Source organism: Phlebotomus argentipes, unplaced genomic scaffold (assembly GCF_947086385.1).
Source record: "Phlebotomus argentipes unplaced genomic scaffold, Phlebotomus argentipes genome assembly contig_75, whole genome shotgun sequence".
Classification (NCBI taxonomy): domain Eukaryota; kingdom Metazoa; phylum Arthropoda; class Insecta; order Diptera; family Psychodidae; genus Phlebotomus; species Phlebotomus argentipes.
The window spans coordinates 1668-19766 of record NW_026776170.1 but is presented as its reverse complement, the minus strand read 5'-3'; the positions used below and the strand labels follow the sequence as shown (position 1 = coordinate 19766).

The following is an 18099-nucleotide window of genomic DNA, read 5'->3' as shown; positions in this document are numbered from 1 at the left end:
TATTCTGATTCCAGGATTACTTACTTATTCACTTACGTGGCTTCGACATCCCATTGAAGGACATAGCCTTCTCCATTAGAGGAGATATTCGAAACAAGTTTTTGTTTGACGGTGGCAGTTTATCAGCTTGCCGACCAACTATAATTGGTTCCAACGCCCACCTTTATATATACAGGGACAGAGCGCAAAAAAATCCAGTGAAGCGTATGTTTCAGCTGGAATATACAACGTAACCCCTTGGGATATCCTAATCTGTCAGTGAAGAGCTAACCTTTTTGCGCTCTGCTGTGTTCGAACATTTGCAATCGGTGGGATTCGAACACACGACTGTAGCATCGAGAGTCAAACGCATTGACCACTGAACCACAGCCGCTCTTGACTCCAGGATTCCAAGATAAAAATGTCACTTTCTCACTATTTCTAAATCTGAGACACCAACCTGTTATATTTTGAAATTTGGTAATCTGAAGTCAAGATATTATGGTGAAAACACAGCATTTGTAATTTGTCATTTATTCATGTCTTCCTTCCCCATGCGTATCGTGTATTTTCCTTCCTACTCTGTCAGCGGCCGACTCTGACATGTCGAGACAGCACCTGTGCGTGGGGAAAAAAGAGATGAAGAAATGACAAATTACAAATGCTGTGTTTTCACCATAAAGATTTCGAGACGAAATTATCTGGGAGTTGGTAAATTATTTAAAGCACCTCGCCGAGGTGCTTTAAATGTGTGTTATGAATGGTGATTTTATTGTAAAATTTCGCCGAAATCATAATTTTAAACACCAATAATGAACTTTAAAATGAAAATATGATAAATTTTAGGAACTATTAAGTAGCATAGGCTCCGGTCCGAGACATTGGATGATATCTATGCCTGTAGGCTAGGTGATGTGGCCTTTGCGGACTTCCTCTCTACCCTGAAACGCCATGTTGATGCCTGCACGACGATGGCTACGGGACTGGGAGGACGATGCCGTCCTTTGAAGCCGTGGATAACGCCCCGATTGTGCCGGAAAATCCACAAGAGGAACGGACTTCTCCGCCTTGCTCGTGGCCGTCCTGGGTGCTCCAGGCTATCCTAATATAGCAGAGCCTATTCGCATCAGATAAGGGACAAGATTTGTCCCTTAGGACTGTTTGTCGCCTCCGCTGCGCCAGGACGAAATGAGCCACTTGTGGTTCCCAGACCTCTCTCCGAGCGATACAGAAGGTTGCTCAACTAAACTGCCGCTGTTGTAGTCAATAACTTGCTACAATAATTTGCGTGTGCAGGTCTATGGACCTGCATATATATATATATAATATATATATATATATATATTATATTGCATATATATATATATATATATATAAATATATATATATATATATATATGCATATATATATATATATATATATATATAACACAGACAGTACCTGTGCTAGGCCCTTTGCGTAAATTGGGATGAATGAGTATATTATTTTTTCTGATATGTGTATTTTTGTAATCTAAAAAGTAAAAGGCGGAAGTAAAGTAAAGAGTAAAAAGCGGAAAAAGTGCGTAAGTGATCAAATGGTGAACCGAAAAACGTGACGTAGACAATCACAATGTCCGGACGTTCGTATTGCGAGAATGCGTGACAGATTTGCAACGATTCCTGTCCATACACGCTTCTCGTGCGCTTATCCACATTTATTTTCTTGCTAAGATAAGTTCACTCAACAAGACTTGATTTAAGGGCCTCTGTATCGCCAGGAGAAATCGCTACAGACTGCAGTATGAGGCCATCGAGTTGATCAAGTTAGAGTTAGAGTTTACCCTTCTATGACCATATTGATGTATTTGTTTGTAATGATATGTGATAAAAACATTGTTTGTCTTTATTCAATTGATTTGAATTATCCACTGCATCAAGAATTTACTGCTGTATATCAACGTTTTCTATAAATTTTTTGGAGGCACTGCACAGAGGAATAAGTTAAGGACAAGATATGAAGAGAATAAGATAGGATAAGCAAATTTTTAATATGCCTACTCACAGCAATTTCTACATTGGACGATTTGCATTTATAATTAGAGTGGCAAGTTTTTTGTGAGGAGACTAAATTCACATTCAATTCCATAACGTACATGTTTTGCCTTCATAAGCACAAATACACTGCACTATATCCTTAATTTTATACTAAAATGTGCAGTTTAAATTACTTATTTCACTTGAATTCAACGTAACTTTTACTTCCAAATGAAAAAATGTGTTGAGTTTTCTTTCCTACTCGCACGACTGCTGCTTCGGCGCCGGATGTATAGTAAACATGACAAAAAATTATGATAATACCGCTATTCCAGCGAAATTCCAGACCAAATTTCCCACGAGTTTTCGCGAGATTTCCACCCTGCGCAAGGGTCAATTTTAGATTCCGGAGCACAACGTAAATTTATTTTAATAAATGGATAATAAACAATAACGAGACACTATTTACCGTCCCAATTACCGAAATTATTGCACTGAACAGGTCCAAAAAGTGAATGTTAAACGGGGAAAAAATTTAAATAGAACGTGATAGGATCCAAGTGTCATGTGAGACTAAATTGCTGACTTTGCCAGATATCTAAGCAAAGCTATACTTGAAAATATTGCGACTTTACAAAATACAAGATAATTCTCATTTCAACTGTCTGATTTATTTGTTTTTAAAGAGTCTTTGATAGATTTTCCATTACTTTAGCATATTTTCACATCATCTCAGTGTTTGACTTAACAGAGCATAAGTTCTCTTGTGCAAAGTTAAAACAAATATTACAATGACTTCAATGTCACACATTGTTTTTTTCATGTATTATATGCATTTATTTTATTATTAGATTTTTTCTAAATTTCATTGGCGTGCCAATAATTGGCATAGGCCTACTGTTGATTTTCTTTGAGATTCTGACAACTTATTACTTACAAAACAACACTACATCAGCTGGTGAGAGGTCATATATATTCCACTAAAACAATTTTTTCTTTGACAAGAATTTTTGAAAATTATTAAAAATCATAATCTCTATGATTTCTTGCTAAAGTTTTTCTCCTTAGTTATACATTCTGTTATACAGACCGAGATTAACGTAAGTCTCACATTATGCGTAATAAAACACGGTTGTGGTATAATTGTCATGCTTTACTCATATTGAATCTAAGTATAATTAAATGAAGCAGAAACCCATACGTATATAGATTTTTGCCACGTTCAATTCCACATGAATATAAAAAATCAATGAAGAGGCAAAATATACTTTGAATATTGTTATAAAAGAATTATGATGATTAATGATAAACAGCCACGTATCACCAGTTTTCATAACTCTGGCACGGTAAAGAATTTTTGTAATATCTTTTGAACTTCATTTTTTTTTACTGACCCTTGTAGGAAACAAAATAAAATGAATTCTACAATCGTTCCAAATATTTTCCACCCGCTTCTCATATGCTTATACATTTTTTATGTGAACCAAATATATATAATGGAAAACATATTTGATAGCCTTTAGGTGACAAAAAGCCGTTTATGTATTCATGAAAATTCATTATTTTATCATTAAAATCAGTTGTATGCATTTTAACCTTTTATAACACTGAGAATGAAAAATTAGATATTAGTGAAATCTCTATAATTTCCATATAACAAAGTGTATAACATTGAATTCAAACAGTATTTTTTTCAATATTTACTTAGGTTTTTAGCGTTTTTTTTGTATACATTGTCTGCTCAAAATAGCCAAAATATTTTTTTCTCTAAGTTTATATCTGTAATACAATTATAAATTATATTTCTGTCAACATGCTTCTACACAACAGTATGTACTGCTTTCTATACTTGGCCTGTTTCTGTAATTTGAATGTTATTAATGTATCCTTTCTCGACAATAAGCTGAATAGTGCGTTTGTCATTTGTCTTCAAGTCCAAAGTATTGCACTGTAAATTATTCATAATTTTTTTTTTTCATCTTATTATAATTTGTTTTTTTTTCACAACTTTTCGTTTATTTTATCATATTTAAAACAAAAAAAAATATTTGTGTATATCTATTCCTTTGTTTCAATTATAAATGTATTCTTCAATGTTTTTTCTATATGTGCTTCAACCGCTATGCGCTTCATCACATTAAACTTTTCCACACAATTTTCAACTGGTGTGCTTTCAAACATTTTTTAACTATTTACTTTTTCATCTTTAAATTCACTTTCCTTAATTCATCTGTTTGAACTATACTTTTTTAATATCCAACGCAGGGTTAGTTTTTTCTTTGTCATTGTCAACAAATTAGAAACACCCAATATATCTCTATTATTTATTTCTTAACTCAATTTTATTTCATCTGTGTCACATCATTAGAAAAATGTTGAATCACCATTAATACATTTATCTATTAATCGAATTAACTTTTGCAATTTCTGACACACCTGTAAGTATTCACATCAAAACTTCATTGTGTATATAGAAAATAATCTGTATTATATATTGAAATATTAAAGATATTAAACATTAAAATAAGCTATATTTGTCTGATTTTGAAATGGAAATTATTTTCCCATAAAATGTGGGCAATTGTTAATCGAGAATACGTTTACAGAGTCTGAATTGGTGATTTTTTTTATTTATTCATACCAAAATCAAAACCCTAAGTATACGGCTTTTCCACAGAATCAGGGGATGCTGAGAAACTTAACCATCATCTCGTTAGACAATAACTATAGGTTCAGTCGGAATTTTATTTAAGAAAAAATAGTACATAATAATTATTTCTAAATTTATTTCTTTTCAGTGATAATTCAAAGCGCCTCAATCGGCGTTTCAATTGGCGTCACAATGTTGGGAAAATTTCTGTCACAACCAAAAACCACTTCACAGAACATGTGCACCCCCTTTGAATACAATTGGAATTTTTTGTCATGATACAATTCTTGCATATTGAGCCAAAGCTTTGGTATTTTTTGCTGATTCCTGCCCAAAGTAGCATAGTAACACTCGAATCATCTTCGTAGTAAATGAGGTCAAAGCTTTTTCAAAGAGTTTTAGAAAAGCCACGAAGCGACTATGCCTTATCAATACGGCATGGTTACCAGTTGAATCTCAGTAAAATCTATATGGTTTTATCATATCATAAAAAAATTGAATTTTCTTTAATGGAGGAAGAAACAATTATCAACTTTTCTCAATACTATCTTGCTTGAGGGAGAAATAATTCTCCTTTGAAATATCGCTTGAGTGGAACTATGTTAAGGATTTCACTGACCATCACAGCCAAATTAAACAAACCTATAATTATTGGCCAGTCATATGATGGATATGTTTCCTAGTATTCCAGGCTCTGATGGAAAAGCCACATATAGAGGGTTTTAATTTTTCTACACATAGATAATTAAAGGCTTGATTTGATTGTCCTGAAAAGAAGTTTTTCAGGAGGTCCTGTAAACCTGTTTAATATCCTATTGTTACACTGAAGATATTACTAAAAATTATATCGCGGTGAATGCCTGTTTGAATTACGATCATCAGTTTGATTACTCATGTCTAAATTTTTTATCTATTGCTTTTTTTCTGTTTGAAAGTAAAAATCTTTTAAAAATGTTTTTTGAAGGTCTACTGTGATATACTTTTGAATTTTCGTGACAAACTCAAAATAAAAACAAGGATATAAAAAAAAGGTGCACAAATCTAAAAATTCTTTTCAGAAAAATTCAGCGCAAGAACTTCTGTTGGATTGAGATCTGAAATATACTACAACATACTAAAATCTTATCAAATACATATAGATTTGCCGAGATACAGATGTAAAAAGTCAATTAAATATGGTGGTGTCACTAAGAACATCCCTGACTAATGGTAGATGAAGTCTACTGAAGGACGTCGATTCACGTCTTTTGATGAAAAGATGATTGAAATCAGTTAGTAAACAGAGGAGATCTATGCTGATTAAGGTGAGAATTTTTACCCCATATATCTTCATTACTAGTACATCAGACTCCCCAATAACGATTCGTTTGGAAGGTCTTGATCACAGCTACAACATACTGACGTTTAAGAAAATACATAAAAAAAATTTCTGAGATAATCGATTTTGAGTTTTCAAACACACTTTTTTTTTACTTTAGTTTCCGTTGGTTATAGGTTGTATTAAGATATAATGTGTAGATGAGTGTTGACCTTTCCACTGAACTCAAAAAGATTTTGTTCAGATAAGTAGAAGCAGAGTTATGGCCATTTAAATATTTCAAATTTGAAATCGTTCGGAAGAACAATTTTGTAAGAGGATTGGCACTAAGTTTTGCCATAAATAAATTGAATTGAAATCGAATTGAATATGTAGTCGTCCTGAGTTCATTTTAGGTGAATTTGAAATATTTATTTTTTTGCGCGATCGCATATGTTCCAGCTGCTAAAATGATCATTGCTAATGATTATTAAATCATTATCAATTATTTACACATTCCAAAAATAAAATTATCAACCCCACAGTCAGAATTTCACTACAAGACTCACTCTAAATTTTCCCCATGTAAAGAATACCATTTTCAAACCCATTTGAACAAACATTAACACTAAGCAATAATTATAGCCCTGAAAAAAGAAGCAAAACACCTACGATCGCTCAAATTTTAGCAGGTGTGTAAGATCACAGCTCTTAACGATTACCGCTGAAGAAACGCAAAATCACAAAATCCATTGTAGAACCATATTCATTCGCTATATATGGTTGGAATGGAACTGAGCTTTTCCTGCCAAACAAAGATTGTAGAGACGGTAAGCGCGGAAAGAGGCGAGCAATTCCGGCAATATCGGCAAGGTAAAATAACTTTGGGATTCGTGGCTTGACCCTGGGTTGTCTTGGATGTGCTATCTTTGGTGGGAATTAACCTAGCCGGAGCCTAAGGCCTGGCCAAATCCGTACGGGATACTACAGTACGAAGGATTATAAATTACACAGAAGTAACACGACCTACAGCCTATGACAAAGCAGTTTCAAAAGTACTTATATTGTTAAATTGAATGTAGTGGCAGACCTATCAATTGCCTCAATTGAACGAACAAAACAGTTATTTCAGAGTTATTAAAATCTGAATACCCATTTTTGAAATCTGATTATTTGTATCCTAGCCTAAAGTAGGGTTTGTTGGAAAGCTCAACACATACATAAGTCTAAACCGTAAAAAAAATTAGATCTGATTTAAACCATAGCTGGCACATACAGTGAACCGATAACGTTACCAAGTGAAATAAAGACATTAAAACGCCAATAGTAAAATTTGCCTTTTAATTTCCAAGCCAGAAATTTCAATTTAAAAAAAAAACGAATTTATGGTAAAAAAAAAAAAAATAATTCATGAACTGAAAGTTACTTGGTCCTTTTGTTATTCACTTAACACCCATAAAAACATAATAAGTAGGATGATACTTTTTTTTACTCTGGCGTTTATGAGCTTACGCACTCCTCTGTTATAATAAAATTTTAATTTGAAATGCGAATAGATCAGAAAATACCCAATTCTACTTTTCAGACAGCACAATATCACGAAAATCTACAAAAAATTTCTCAGATTAAGCCTTTTGTCCTCTTATATCGAAAAACAAAAATGTAAAGTGCATTCTATATAGATCTTTAGTTTCCAATAAAATTTAAATAAATTTAAAAATCAATTTTCTTTTTTATTTACTCCATTAGATATCACGTATTACTAGATATACAATTGAGCAGATGGTTTTATTATTTCTCATTGCCAGTCCGAACACTAAGGAAAAGTTTATGCATTTAATGTCATTATCAGAATTATTTTAATATAATTTTGGTACGAAATATAAGATTGCGAAGAATTTCTCATTACCATCAATAGGTAAGTACGTCAAAATTGCAATCTTGCAGCCCCGGGATCAAGACCCAAATATGACAAGTAGTTAAATACATTTTCTCAACTACTATCTTGTCTTGGGTTAGAAAAATGTATGACAGAGGTGTGGTATTCTTACCAAATTGGGTCATAGAGATTGAGAAACAATTTTACTCCATGTTAAACTCTTAAAACAATATCCGTTTACATTGAAAGTCCCGTATTTTATGCCGAGGCTGGTGAATTCTGAGCAGGATCTATCGCCCAGTCCAAAATGTGAATGAAAGGGAATTACGGTTCCGGATGAACTACAAACTGGAAAAGCTCCATGAGGAACCAGACATTGCTGCCTCTATTCGGGCAAAGAAACTGGGATGGCTCGGGCATTTGCACCGCATGCCTGACGAGAGAATGTCCAGGAAGCTATGAAGTACTGCGCCGTTATCGGGGCCTAGGAGGAGAGGTCGACACCAAACAAGGTGTGAACCATGTCCTTAAACCCCATGAGATGTTGCGTTGCTGGCGAACGGTGGCGTCAGATCACGGAAAATGATGAGGTATTGTGGAAAAAGCCATGTCCCTTAAAGGGACGTAAGACCACATAAGTAAATAAGTAGGAAGATGGTAAATTTCCAAGTAATAAATAATCGAAATAGTCAAAAAACCCAAAAAAAAATTTACGCGTGGCGTCTTTAAACCTAGAAGTCTAGCTAATTCTATTGTATTCTGATACGTTCTGAGAAGAATTCTTCACAAAATTAGTGATTTCTAATCATGGCTTTAGTTAATTTAAATTTCCTGTACCTTACACCTCTAAGCAAATGAACAAGTTTTAAATGAAAATGAGAATATTCACTGTGGAAATTCTTATGCTTTGTTAGATAAGTGTTCTACAGAGAATATGATGAAATCGTTTATCGCGATTGTATCGGACATCAATTGTCAGAAATACGCATTTTGTGGAAAAGATCCCGGTCGGGCGTGAAAATGTTGTGCGTGAAAAACACACGCTTTGCGTGTACTTATGGCATATTAGCTATAAAAATTTCTCTCTTCCGTGGCCAACTCGATTTAGTTAGAAGGAAAGAAAGCATGGAAATTTCCAAATGCAATGTAAAATCCAAGTCCTGAAAACCAAAAAAATTATAACTCTGGTTCTATGGCTTCGACAGAAAAGTTTAACCCCATTTTGGAAAGGTCTCGATCTGGACTATTGAAATACGTAAGAAATTATCTGAAAGTAGTGTGACCTTGGAACGAAATTTTTCATTTAAAAATTTTAAAAAAATTTTTGTTATTGTCATTAGCGCCTCTGGCGGTGGTCATCAGACTTCATCAGAACTTCTGTTGTTCTAAATAGTCGTAGAGCTGTGCAAGAGCTTTCCAGCAAGCCCCAAAATTATCAAGATTGAATAAATTGAACCAAAGTTATAGCGTATTAAAAAATTAAAATTTCAAACTGTCACAACTCGGGTTCCATTGCATCCACAAAAAATATAATCTTTTTTTTAGAGTCGTCCTAACCTGAGCCGAGATACAAGCGTTCAAAGTTTTTCAATATTGTTGTATTTGTTATGACGTCACAGACTAATGGTGAATATGGTTTGCTAAAGGGCGCTGAGATACGTCTTTTGGTGAAGAGATTATCGAAATCGGTTGGTCAACTGCGGAGATTTGGGCCGGTAAAGGTGTGAACTTTGACCTTCCATATCTCCGCTCCTAATGAATAGGGCCCCAAAAGTAACGGTTCGTTGGAAAGGTCTTGACCTCAGCTCAAACATAATAAATTTACCGAAAATTTATGATTTCGTTTTCGAGTTATTCGTTTTCGAAATTTCGAAAATGGTTTTTTTTTTTTACTTTAGCGCCTCTAGCGGTGGTCCTACCAAGTTATGTTGTTTTTGTGGGAGATGGCATTTTATGAGACCCATCCAATGACTACAAAATCATTCCGATCGGTTAATTAGAAGCGAAGCTATGGCCATTTTTATTTTTGAAATTCGAACCCTTTTAGCTAGGGTCCGGGAGGTCCTAGGTTGTAAAGTGGCGGTTCGTTGGAAATGTCCTGAGGTCAGCTATAACATACCAGAATTTGAGTCCGATTCATGCCAGATGGGGCTGAATAATTGAGGAAAGTGTATTTTGGGGTGTTCAAAGTGGCGGACTGAAGGGTGGGGGGTTGGATTTGACCAAAAAAAAAATCTTCATTACCACTGCACACTTTTAACCTTCGCGGCAAACCTCATGTCGATACCTCTTACCGTTTAGGCCCCACAAGGCCGTTTGTCACGCCGGAAGGACGGACGGACGGAACGACAAACAGACACGAAAATCAAAAAAGTGTCCCCCCCCCCTATTTACGTCATATTTCGTTATTCCAACATTGCATGAGTCGATTCGAGTTGTTTTTGCTAGGTTCGATTTTTAGCGCGATTACAGATATTAGATCCCAGCTAGATAATAAATATTGTGAGTTGCTCGATTGCCATCACTTTGACTCAGCACTAAATTAGCTGAAAAGTAGCATGTTTTTCAGCACAAAATCAAATCTGTTCGATATATCCAATTAAATTATAGTAGTGTAAAATCAGACGTCATAATCGAAAAACCCACCGATTGCAACGTTTAGTTTGATGACATAAGTTGTCACCAGAGAACTAGGCTCTCACGCGAACGGAGAGAGAAGCCTCACTTGGCTTTCGATGCTGTGAGTTAATCTCTCTAAGTGGTTGAAGGTTGTTTATCGGTCCGCACCAAAGAATATCGCAAATTGTACTACAAAAGTAACATAGAAGTTACATAATCACTAAAATTCACGCATCAAGACAAGATCCTTTTGCGCGGCCATTGTAGACCGGCAGCCAACCTGTGTGTGGGACTTGTGCTATAGCTCATCTTTGAGGCAGTCAGCAGGCTGTCCGGGGTATCTGAGATGAAATCAGAGTGTTTCCTTCAGATGAGAATTTAAAAAGCCGCCTAAGGAACCTGGCACGATATCACATTCGCGGCTTTTGCACCCCGCGACTTCGCGAATAAAAGCTTTAAAAACTGAATCACGCGTCGGAGAGTGTGTCTGAGTGCACGCTGAGTCGTTATCCTCACTATTGCCGTGACGTCACGACAAAAAAACGATCGACTCCGTCGATTTCTTTACAACCGTGTACAGTTCGCGAAATTTGTATATGAATGAAATTACCAAAATAACCACTAGAGCAAAACCCAAACCTTGAATCAATGTGATTTTCCTCCCATCGTGTAAATCTCTTCCAGAGATGTCGTGAGCCGCAACTTACCACCGAAGGTAATTGCGCATTTGCGTCATTCCCAGTGTCTAATACCCCTGCTTAGACCTGCGAATGTAAAGGTAAAGTGCCCAAATATCATTCAATTAACGGGTTTTAATCTAATCTCATATGAATTGGGTGCTCAGGAGATAGTTTAGGTTTCGTCCTTCTGGCCGTCTTTTAAGGTTGAAAAAATTTCACAACAATATTTTATTGACTTTTATACTCCACGCCTTGGCAACATCGTATTTTCCATGGTTTTTTTTTTGGGTATTATGAACAATTTTGAATCGAAAACATTACCACCGCAACAAAATTTTCTTTCTCTATTTGAATTTGAGATGATTATTAAAAAAAAATTTGTGGTGAAAAAATGTTCCATTTCAAGACACGGTAAAGGGAAGAAAGAAAAAATATTTGATTCAAATGCATGAAACAAAGTCGCTACACTTGAACTTGGAATTTTGAATGAATTAATCCCAGTGTTGAAAATAAACTCTTATATTTTATATTTCATCATCACTTGATATCATGCTCAAATTATCAGTGAAATGAAGCATAAATATGCAAACGTAATTCATTATTTCAATTTTTAGTCATAGTACTATTTAATCAAATCAGTATTACTATGAAACGAACACACATTGCAAAATTGTATCCCTAGCTACAGTTTCACGTTATTTGCATATAACATAAAATTTGAGAAAATTTACAATACCTTTTAAAACAAAACAACAAAAGAATAAAAAGCAATTGTAGAGAGGATGTTAAATGAAATCTTATTACAAGATAAGGATTTCACAAGACATGCTCTAATGTGGTTTCACATCAATAAAAAAAATCTTATATTCAATTTCTCTACATATTTTCTAATTATTATTTAAATTAAAAAGTGATTGGAAATGGTTATTATATCATTCATATCAACATACTTTCATTTATGCAATTCGTTAATTCGATCAATTCTTAATTTGTTTCTGTATTTTAATTATTTTAAATTTTTAATAATTGTTTATACATTTTCTTACCGCAGCAAGAACCAAAAAGTGTATTTTTCTTTAATTGTTGGTTTGTGACTTGTAAAGTCTTACTTTACTTTCTTATTTCACTGTCTAAGAGCTACTGTTTTAAAATATTTTTTGTTAATGTGTATGTTTGTGTGTGTGTGTGTGTGTGTGTGTAGTTGTAGCATATATCTGTATATAATTATATTTGTATACATATATTTACATACATATATATTCTTGTATTTATCTATTTCTATTCGTACTAAGTTATTCATAGAACTTTTTCCATATCTTCATCTGCCCTGCTTTTGTATCCTCTTCATTCTTTGCTTGTTTCCGTTATCTCTTTTAAACTTTTAGGTTCTTCTTGACTAATTTTTTTTCTCTTATATTTGCAGCTATTCTTCTACCAACAGTTTTTACTTTAAACTATTAGATGTTTGTAAGTTAGTTTCGGCAGTGATAGGTAAATCGGACGATTTTTTCATTTTGTCACAATAATCGGAGAGGATGTCTCGAAATCGGGACCAACATTTTTCTGGCACTGTTATTGCAGTCCGAAAATTACTTTTCACCTTAAAAACATATAAGTTTTAAAAATATACGGAATTACTCATATCAATTTAAATACATGAAGCTCACCTCGCTAATTCGCATATAGATACCACGATTGTTTTGTCCAATATCGAAATAGAAGTTCTTGTTGTCCACCTTCATATGACGACCCTCTGGCAATTCACCTTTGAACCTAATAAGTACACTTCAGAATTACGTGTATCAGTTATCTATGTTATCTTTACTCACCCGCCGTCATTCGTTCCGAATTCTTCAAGTAGATCAGTAAGGGCGTCCCTAAACTCGATCATACCTTGTGCTGGGATTGCAATTTGTGATCTTGGCCCACCTCTTGTGATTGTTTGAGAGACCTATGACAATATATTTTGTTTGTATTATTATCCAAAAAAAAAAACTTCGCTGTATTATTGATTACCCTGCGTAAAATGCAAAATCATTATACAAAATGTGGAAAAGCACAATGTGCACTCAGCGCGTAAAAACTACGAATGGAATTGCAACTTTACGCTTTTCAGAGCTTATATTGAAGGCCGCGCAGCGACTGTTAGTGTAAAGTACGAATGAAATTCAATCGTGAAGGCGTGGCAAGGCTCGATGAGGAGTTTTTATAATATGAATTTCAATCGTCAAAAGTCATTTCTTTACGAATACTTTTTAGCTGTCATAAAATGCAAAATGTGCCCTCTGAGAGAGTTTTTGGGCATAATATTCCAATTTGCTCCCAGTTTCTACCCAATTTCTTCCACGTGGAAGTCAGACAATTTTTTGTCAGTGTCAGTTAAACACATTTTTCCCTGTGTTTTGTGATGATTTGGATGATGCAATGATGATATGTGCTTCACTTTCACTTATCTTCACATGTGAACAGGCAAGGCTTTCCTGATAACAGATTTTTCCAATCGTCGCACTCGAAGATGACTGTAGAGCCAATGGTTCTGCCAAACAACTGATTTGGAATGACTTCTGAGTTTTTATTCACTTGACTGTTAGACTTTCTTATACTTTACTTAATAGTGATCCACGAAAGGATAGAAAGTATAAAGGAGTATTGTGAATTGATCAGTCGGATTGTGAATGATTGTGAATAATGGAGTATATCTCTTCTAACAGTTTTTATATATAAATTGAGGCTTCTGTCTCTTGTCACTTACTGACTCTATCTCCTTTATTCTCCGCCGGAAACCATTCTATGACCAGAGACGGATTCACAGCTTGGAATAAGAACACCCGCGATCGGAGAAGATACAAGGGGTGGCTAATGTCGGAGATGCAGTGTCACTTGGTCCAAGATGCAGTCAAAATGCATCAGAGATGCCAAAATGCAGTTATAAATATTTACAAAATTTATAGAATTTGCATCTCCGTGCATCGCGATGCAGTCGAGATGCAAGATGCTGTGACACGCAAAACCGACATTTGTCACCCCTTGGAGAAGATATGAAATATACTTTGGATTGCCAATTCACCCCAAAATAATGACCAAATTCATCTCAAATTTTCTCTATACCTGAAGACCTTCTTCTTATTCCTTATTCCTCCTTCTTGAAAAGTTAATTTAAAAGAGGGCGTTCCGTGTTTCACTTCTCTTTCTGTTCCTTAGAAAACACAAGCACCCAAAGAACATGTTCTATGTCCTCAAACACTGCACAAATTGAGTACAGAAGAATTTCTACTAAGGTTTATCTCAAGAAGTGAGCTAAAAAGCAATTCTATTTGGCCAATGTTTGCTTATCAAAGATATACTTTCTTTGCCCATCTACTTCAGTTTACCAACCCACGACCTCAAATTCGAGTACAATGAAGAGGCAATAGATAGATATCCATTTTATTACTCGTCCAGGCAATCTGTTCTTGAATCTGCCACTCACATACAACCACTCCGAACTAGTCTTTTACTCCCTTAATTGGATCCTTACTACTTTATCCACTTTGTGATTGCTTCGATTTACCTCTTTTGGGGATATTCATTTTATTTTTATCTTTAGCCAAAAAAATTTTTTTTTGTTATTTTCATAAATTTTCTTGGAACTTGTAACGGAATTTAAAGAATACAAAATGTACATAATCGCAGAAGTACAAAAATACCATTTAGTATGCTCACCCTCAAAAACCGTCCACGGGCATTCTCCTTCAAGTCCAAATAGTATCGCCTATTGTCTTTTATCATCATTTCCGACTTGAGTTTGCCGTCTTCGGGCACACTCTCGGGATTAGGGGGTCCTATTCCGAATGTAAAAATATAATGTCTATTAGCTGATTTATAAATTTATGCCAACTCTCACCTAATGATGCATAATAATCACTAAAAGTTGATAGATGATCTCTGAATTCTGCCGCTGTTGACAAAGCTAGAAATATTTGACTACGCCGACCATCTGCACCGATTTCAGCCACTTTTATGAAGCGTCCGCGTCGATTCTGCTTTACGTCCAAATAAAAGCGTTTAGATTGAATCTGTAACATTTTTGTGGCAAGCTCCTGCTCCGTTTGCTGCCCAGTTTGTCCAGGATCACCAAAATCACCGCCATTGCCATCCATGCCCTGAACGTGATATTCTGAGCGTAAAAAAAGTAAGTGAGATCACAAATGGGAGGGGTGGGTAGGCTGGAGCGCTACTCACTTTGACCACCTTCGTCACCACTGCCAAGGTCTGACATTCTGAATAACACGCACGCTTACTTGCGATGTGAAGCAGGAATGCAAGCCCTCGGGTTCACCTATGCGCCTCCAGGTGGAGCATCAGAGCAGAGGCCTCCCGGAATACGATGTTCGTCGCCTATATGGCGTTCAAATATCCCAAATGTACGCCTGGAAAATATATTTGTCACGCGCCAATAGGATAGGAATAATGTCACTAATCACGAGTGTACTACAGTGTCTGCCCTTACGGAATGTCGTCTTTTCACCACCCCCAGACAATACCCCCACGATGAATGTTACTGTCACACACTGGCATGATAGTTTTCTTTCTTCTCACTTCGTCTTGTTGGTCTTGCGCCGACGCGGCGTCACAGAATGTGCTCCATATATTTTATAACCAAGTTGAGTCTCATTTTCACATTTTTCAAAAAACCGCAGTTCTTGTTCATTTGTTTTATTTTAAATGTTCAATATTTTTTATTTAAAAATTTTAAAAAATTTTGTTATTGTCATTAGCGCCTCTGGCGGTGGTCATCAGACTTCATCAGAACTTCTGTTATTCTAAATAGTCGTAGAGCTGTGCAAGAGCTTTCCAGCAAGCCCCAAAATTATCAAGATTGAATATAATTGAACCAAAGTTATAGCGTATTAAAAAATTAAAATTTCAAACTGTCACAACTCGGGTTCCATTGCATCCACAAAAAATATAATCTTTTTTTTAGAGTCGTCCTAACCTGAGCCGAGATACAAGCGTTCAAAGTTTTTCAATATTGTTGTATTTGTTATGACGTCACAGACTAATGGTGAATATGGTTTGCTAAAGGGCGCTGAGATACGTCTTTTGGTGAAGAGATTATCGAAATCGGTTGGTCAACTGCGGAGATTTGGGCCGGTAAAGGTGTGAACTTTGACCTTCCATATCTCCGCTCCTAATGAATAGGGCCCCAAAAGTAACGGTTCGTTGGAAAGGTCTTGACCTCAGCTCAAACATAATAAATTTACCGAAAATTTATGATTTCGTTTTCGAGTTATTCGTTTTCGAAATTTCGAAAATGGTTTTTTTTTTTAACTTTAGCGCCTCTAGCGGTGGTCCTACCAAGTTATGTTGTTTTTGTGGGAGATGGCATTTTATGAGACCCATCCAATGACTACAAAATCATTCCGATCGGTTAATTAGAAGCGAAGCTATGGCCATTTTTATTTTTGAAATTCGAACCCTTTTAGCTAGGGTCCGGGAGGTCCTAGGTTGTAAAGTGGCGGTTCGTTGGAAATGTCCTGAGGTCAGCTATAACATACCAGAATTTGAGTCCGATTCATGCCAGATGGGGCTGAATAATTGAGGAAAGTGTATTTTGGGGTGTTCAAAGTGGCGGACGGAGGGATGGGGGGTTGGATTTGACCAAAAAAAGTCTTCATTACCACTGCACACTTTTAACCTTCGCGACAAACCTCATGTCGATACCTCTTACCGTTTAGGCCCCACAAGGCCGTTTGTCACGCCGGAAGGACGGACGGACGGAACGACAAACAGACACGAAAATCAAAAAAGTGCTCCCCCGCCCATTTACGTCATATTTCGTTATTCCAACATTGCATGAGTCGATTCGAGTTGTTTTTGCGAGGTTCGATTTTTAGCGCGAATAAAGATATTAGATCCCAGCTAGATAATAAATATGGAAGTTGCTCGATTGCCATCACTTTGACTCAGCACTAAATTAGCTTAGCTCCCGGCAAAATTTTTCCTAAAAATTTCACATTTTTTTCTCGCCCCAAAAAATTTCATGATTTTGCCGGGAAAAAAACGCGTTTTTTTCACGGCAAAATTTTTCCTAAAAATTTCACATTTTTTTCTCGCCCCAAAAAATTTCATGATTTTGCCGGGAAAAAAACGCGTTTTTTTCACGGCAAAATTTTTCCTAAAATTTCACATTTTTTTCCGCGCCCAAAATTCATGATTTTGCCGGGAAAAAAACGCGTTTTTTTCGCGGCAAAATTTTTCCTAAAAATTTCACATTTTTTTCTCGCCCCAAAAAATTTCATGATTTTGCCGGGAAAAAAACGCGTTTTTTTCACGGCAAAATTTTTCCTAAAAATTTCACATTTTTTTCTCGCCCCAAAAAATTTCATGATTTTGCCGGGAAAAAAACGCGTTTTTTTCACGGCAAAATTTTTCCTAAAAATTTCACATTTTTTTCTCGCCCCAAAAAATTTCATGATTTTGCCGGGAAAAAAACGCGTTTTTTTCGCGGCAAAATTTTTCCTAAAAATTTCACATTTTTTTCTCGCCCCAAAAAATTTCATGATTTTGCCGGGAAAAAAACGCGTTTTTTTCGCGGCAAAATTTTTCCTAAAAATTTCACATTTTTTTCTCGCCCCAAAAAATTTCATGATTTTGCCGGGAAAAAAACGCGTTTTTTTCACGGCAAAATTTTTCCTAAAAATTTCACATTTTTTTCTCGCCCCAAAAAATTTCATGATTTTGCCGGGAAAAAAACGCGTTTTTTTCACGGCAAATTTTTCCTAAAAATTTCACATTTTTTTCTCGCCCCAAAAAATTTCATGATTTTGCCGGGAAAAAAACGCGTTTTTTTCACGGCAAAATTTTTCCTAAAAATTTCACATTTTTTTCTCGCCCCAAAAAATTTCATGATTTTGCCGGGAAAAAAACGCGTTTTTTTCGCGGCAAAATTTTTCCTAAAAATTTCACATTTTTTTCTCGCCCCAAAAAATTTCATGAT

General features: G+C 35.4%; 1 protein-coding gene across 3 annotated transcripts; it reads right to left on the bottom strand.

Moving 5' to 3' along the window:
* Positions 1-2644: 2644 nt before the first annotated feature.
* Positions 2645-15680, bottom strand: LOC132256999 (transcriptional activator protein Pur-beta). 3 transcript variants are annotated; one of them, XM_059753658.1, is made up of 7 exons: positions 15610-15680; positions 15342-15529; positions 15004-15276; positions 14823-14941; positions 12950-13071; positions 12788-12893; positions 2645-12720 (listed from the first exon to the last, which is right to left on the bottom strand). In XM_059753658.1, the coding sequence occupies exons 2-7, from the start codon at positions 15376-15378 to the stop codon at positions 12565-12567; spliced, it is 813 nt and encodes a 270-aa protein (XP_059609641.1). In that variant the 5' UTR covers positions 15379-15529; positions 15610-15680; the 3' UTR covers positions 2645-12564. The 3 variants fall into 3 exon arrangements, with proteins under 3 accessions (XP_059609641.1, XP_059609640.1, XP_059609639.1); XM_059753657.1 differs by having other exon boundaries at positions 15595-15668; XM_059753656.1 differs by having other exon boundaries at positions 15342-15660.
* Positions 15681-18099: the final 2419 nt, after the last annotated feature.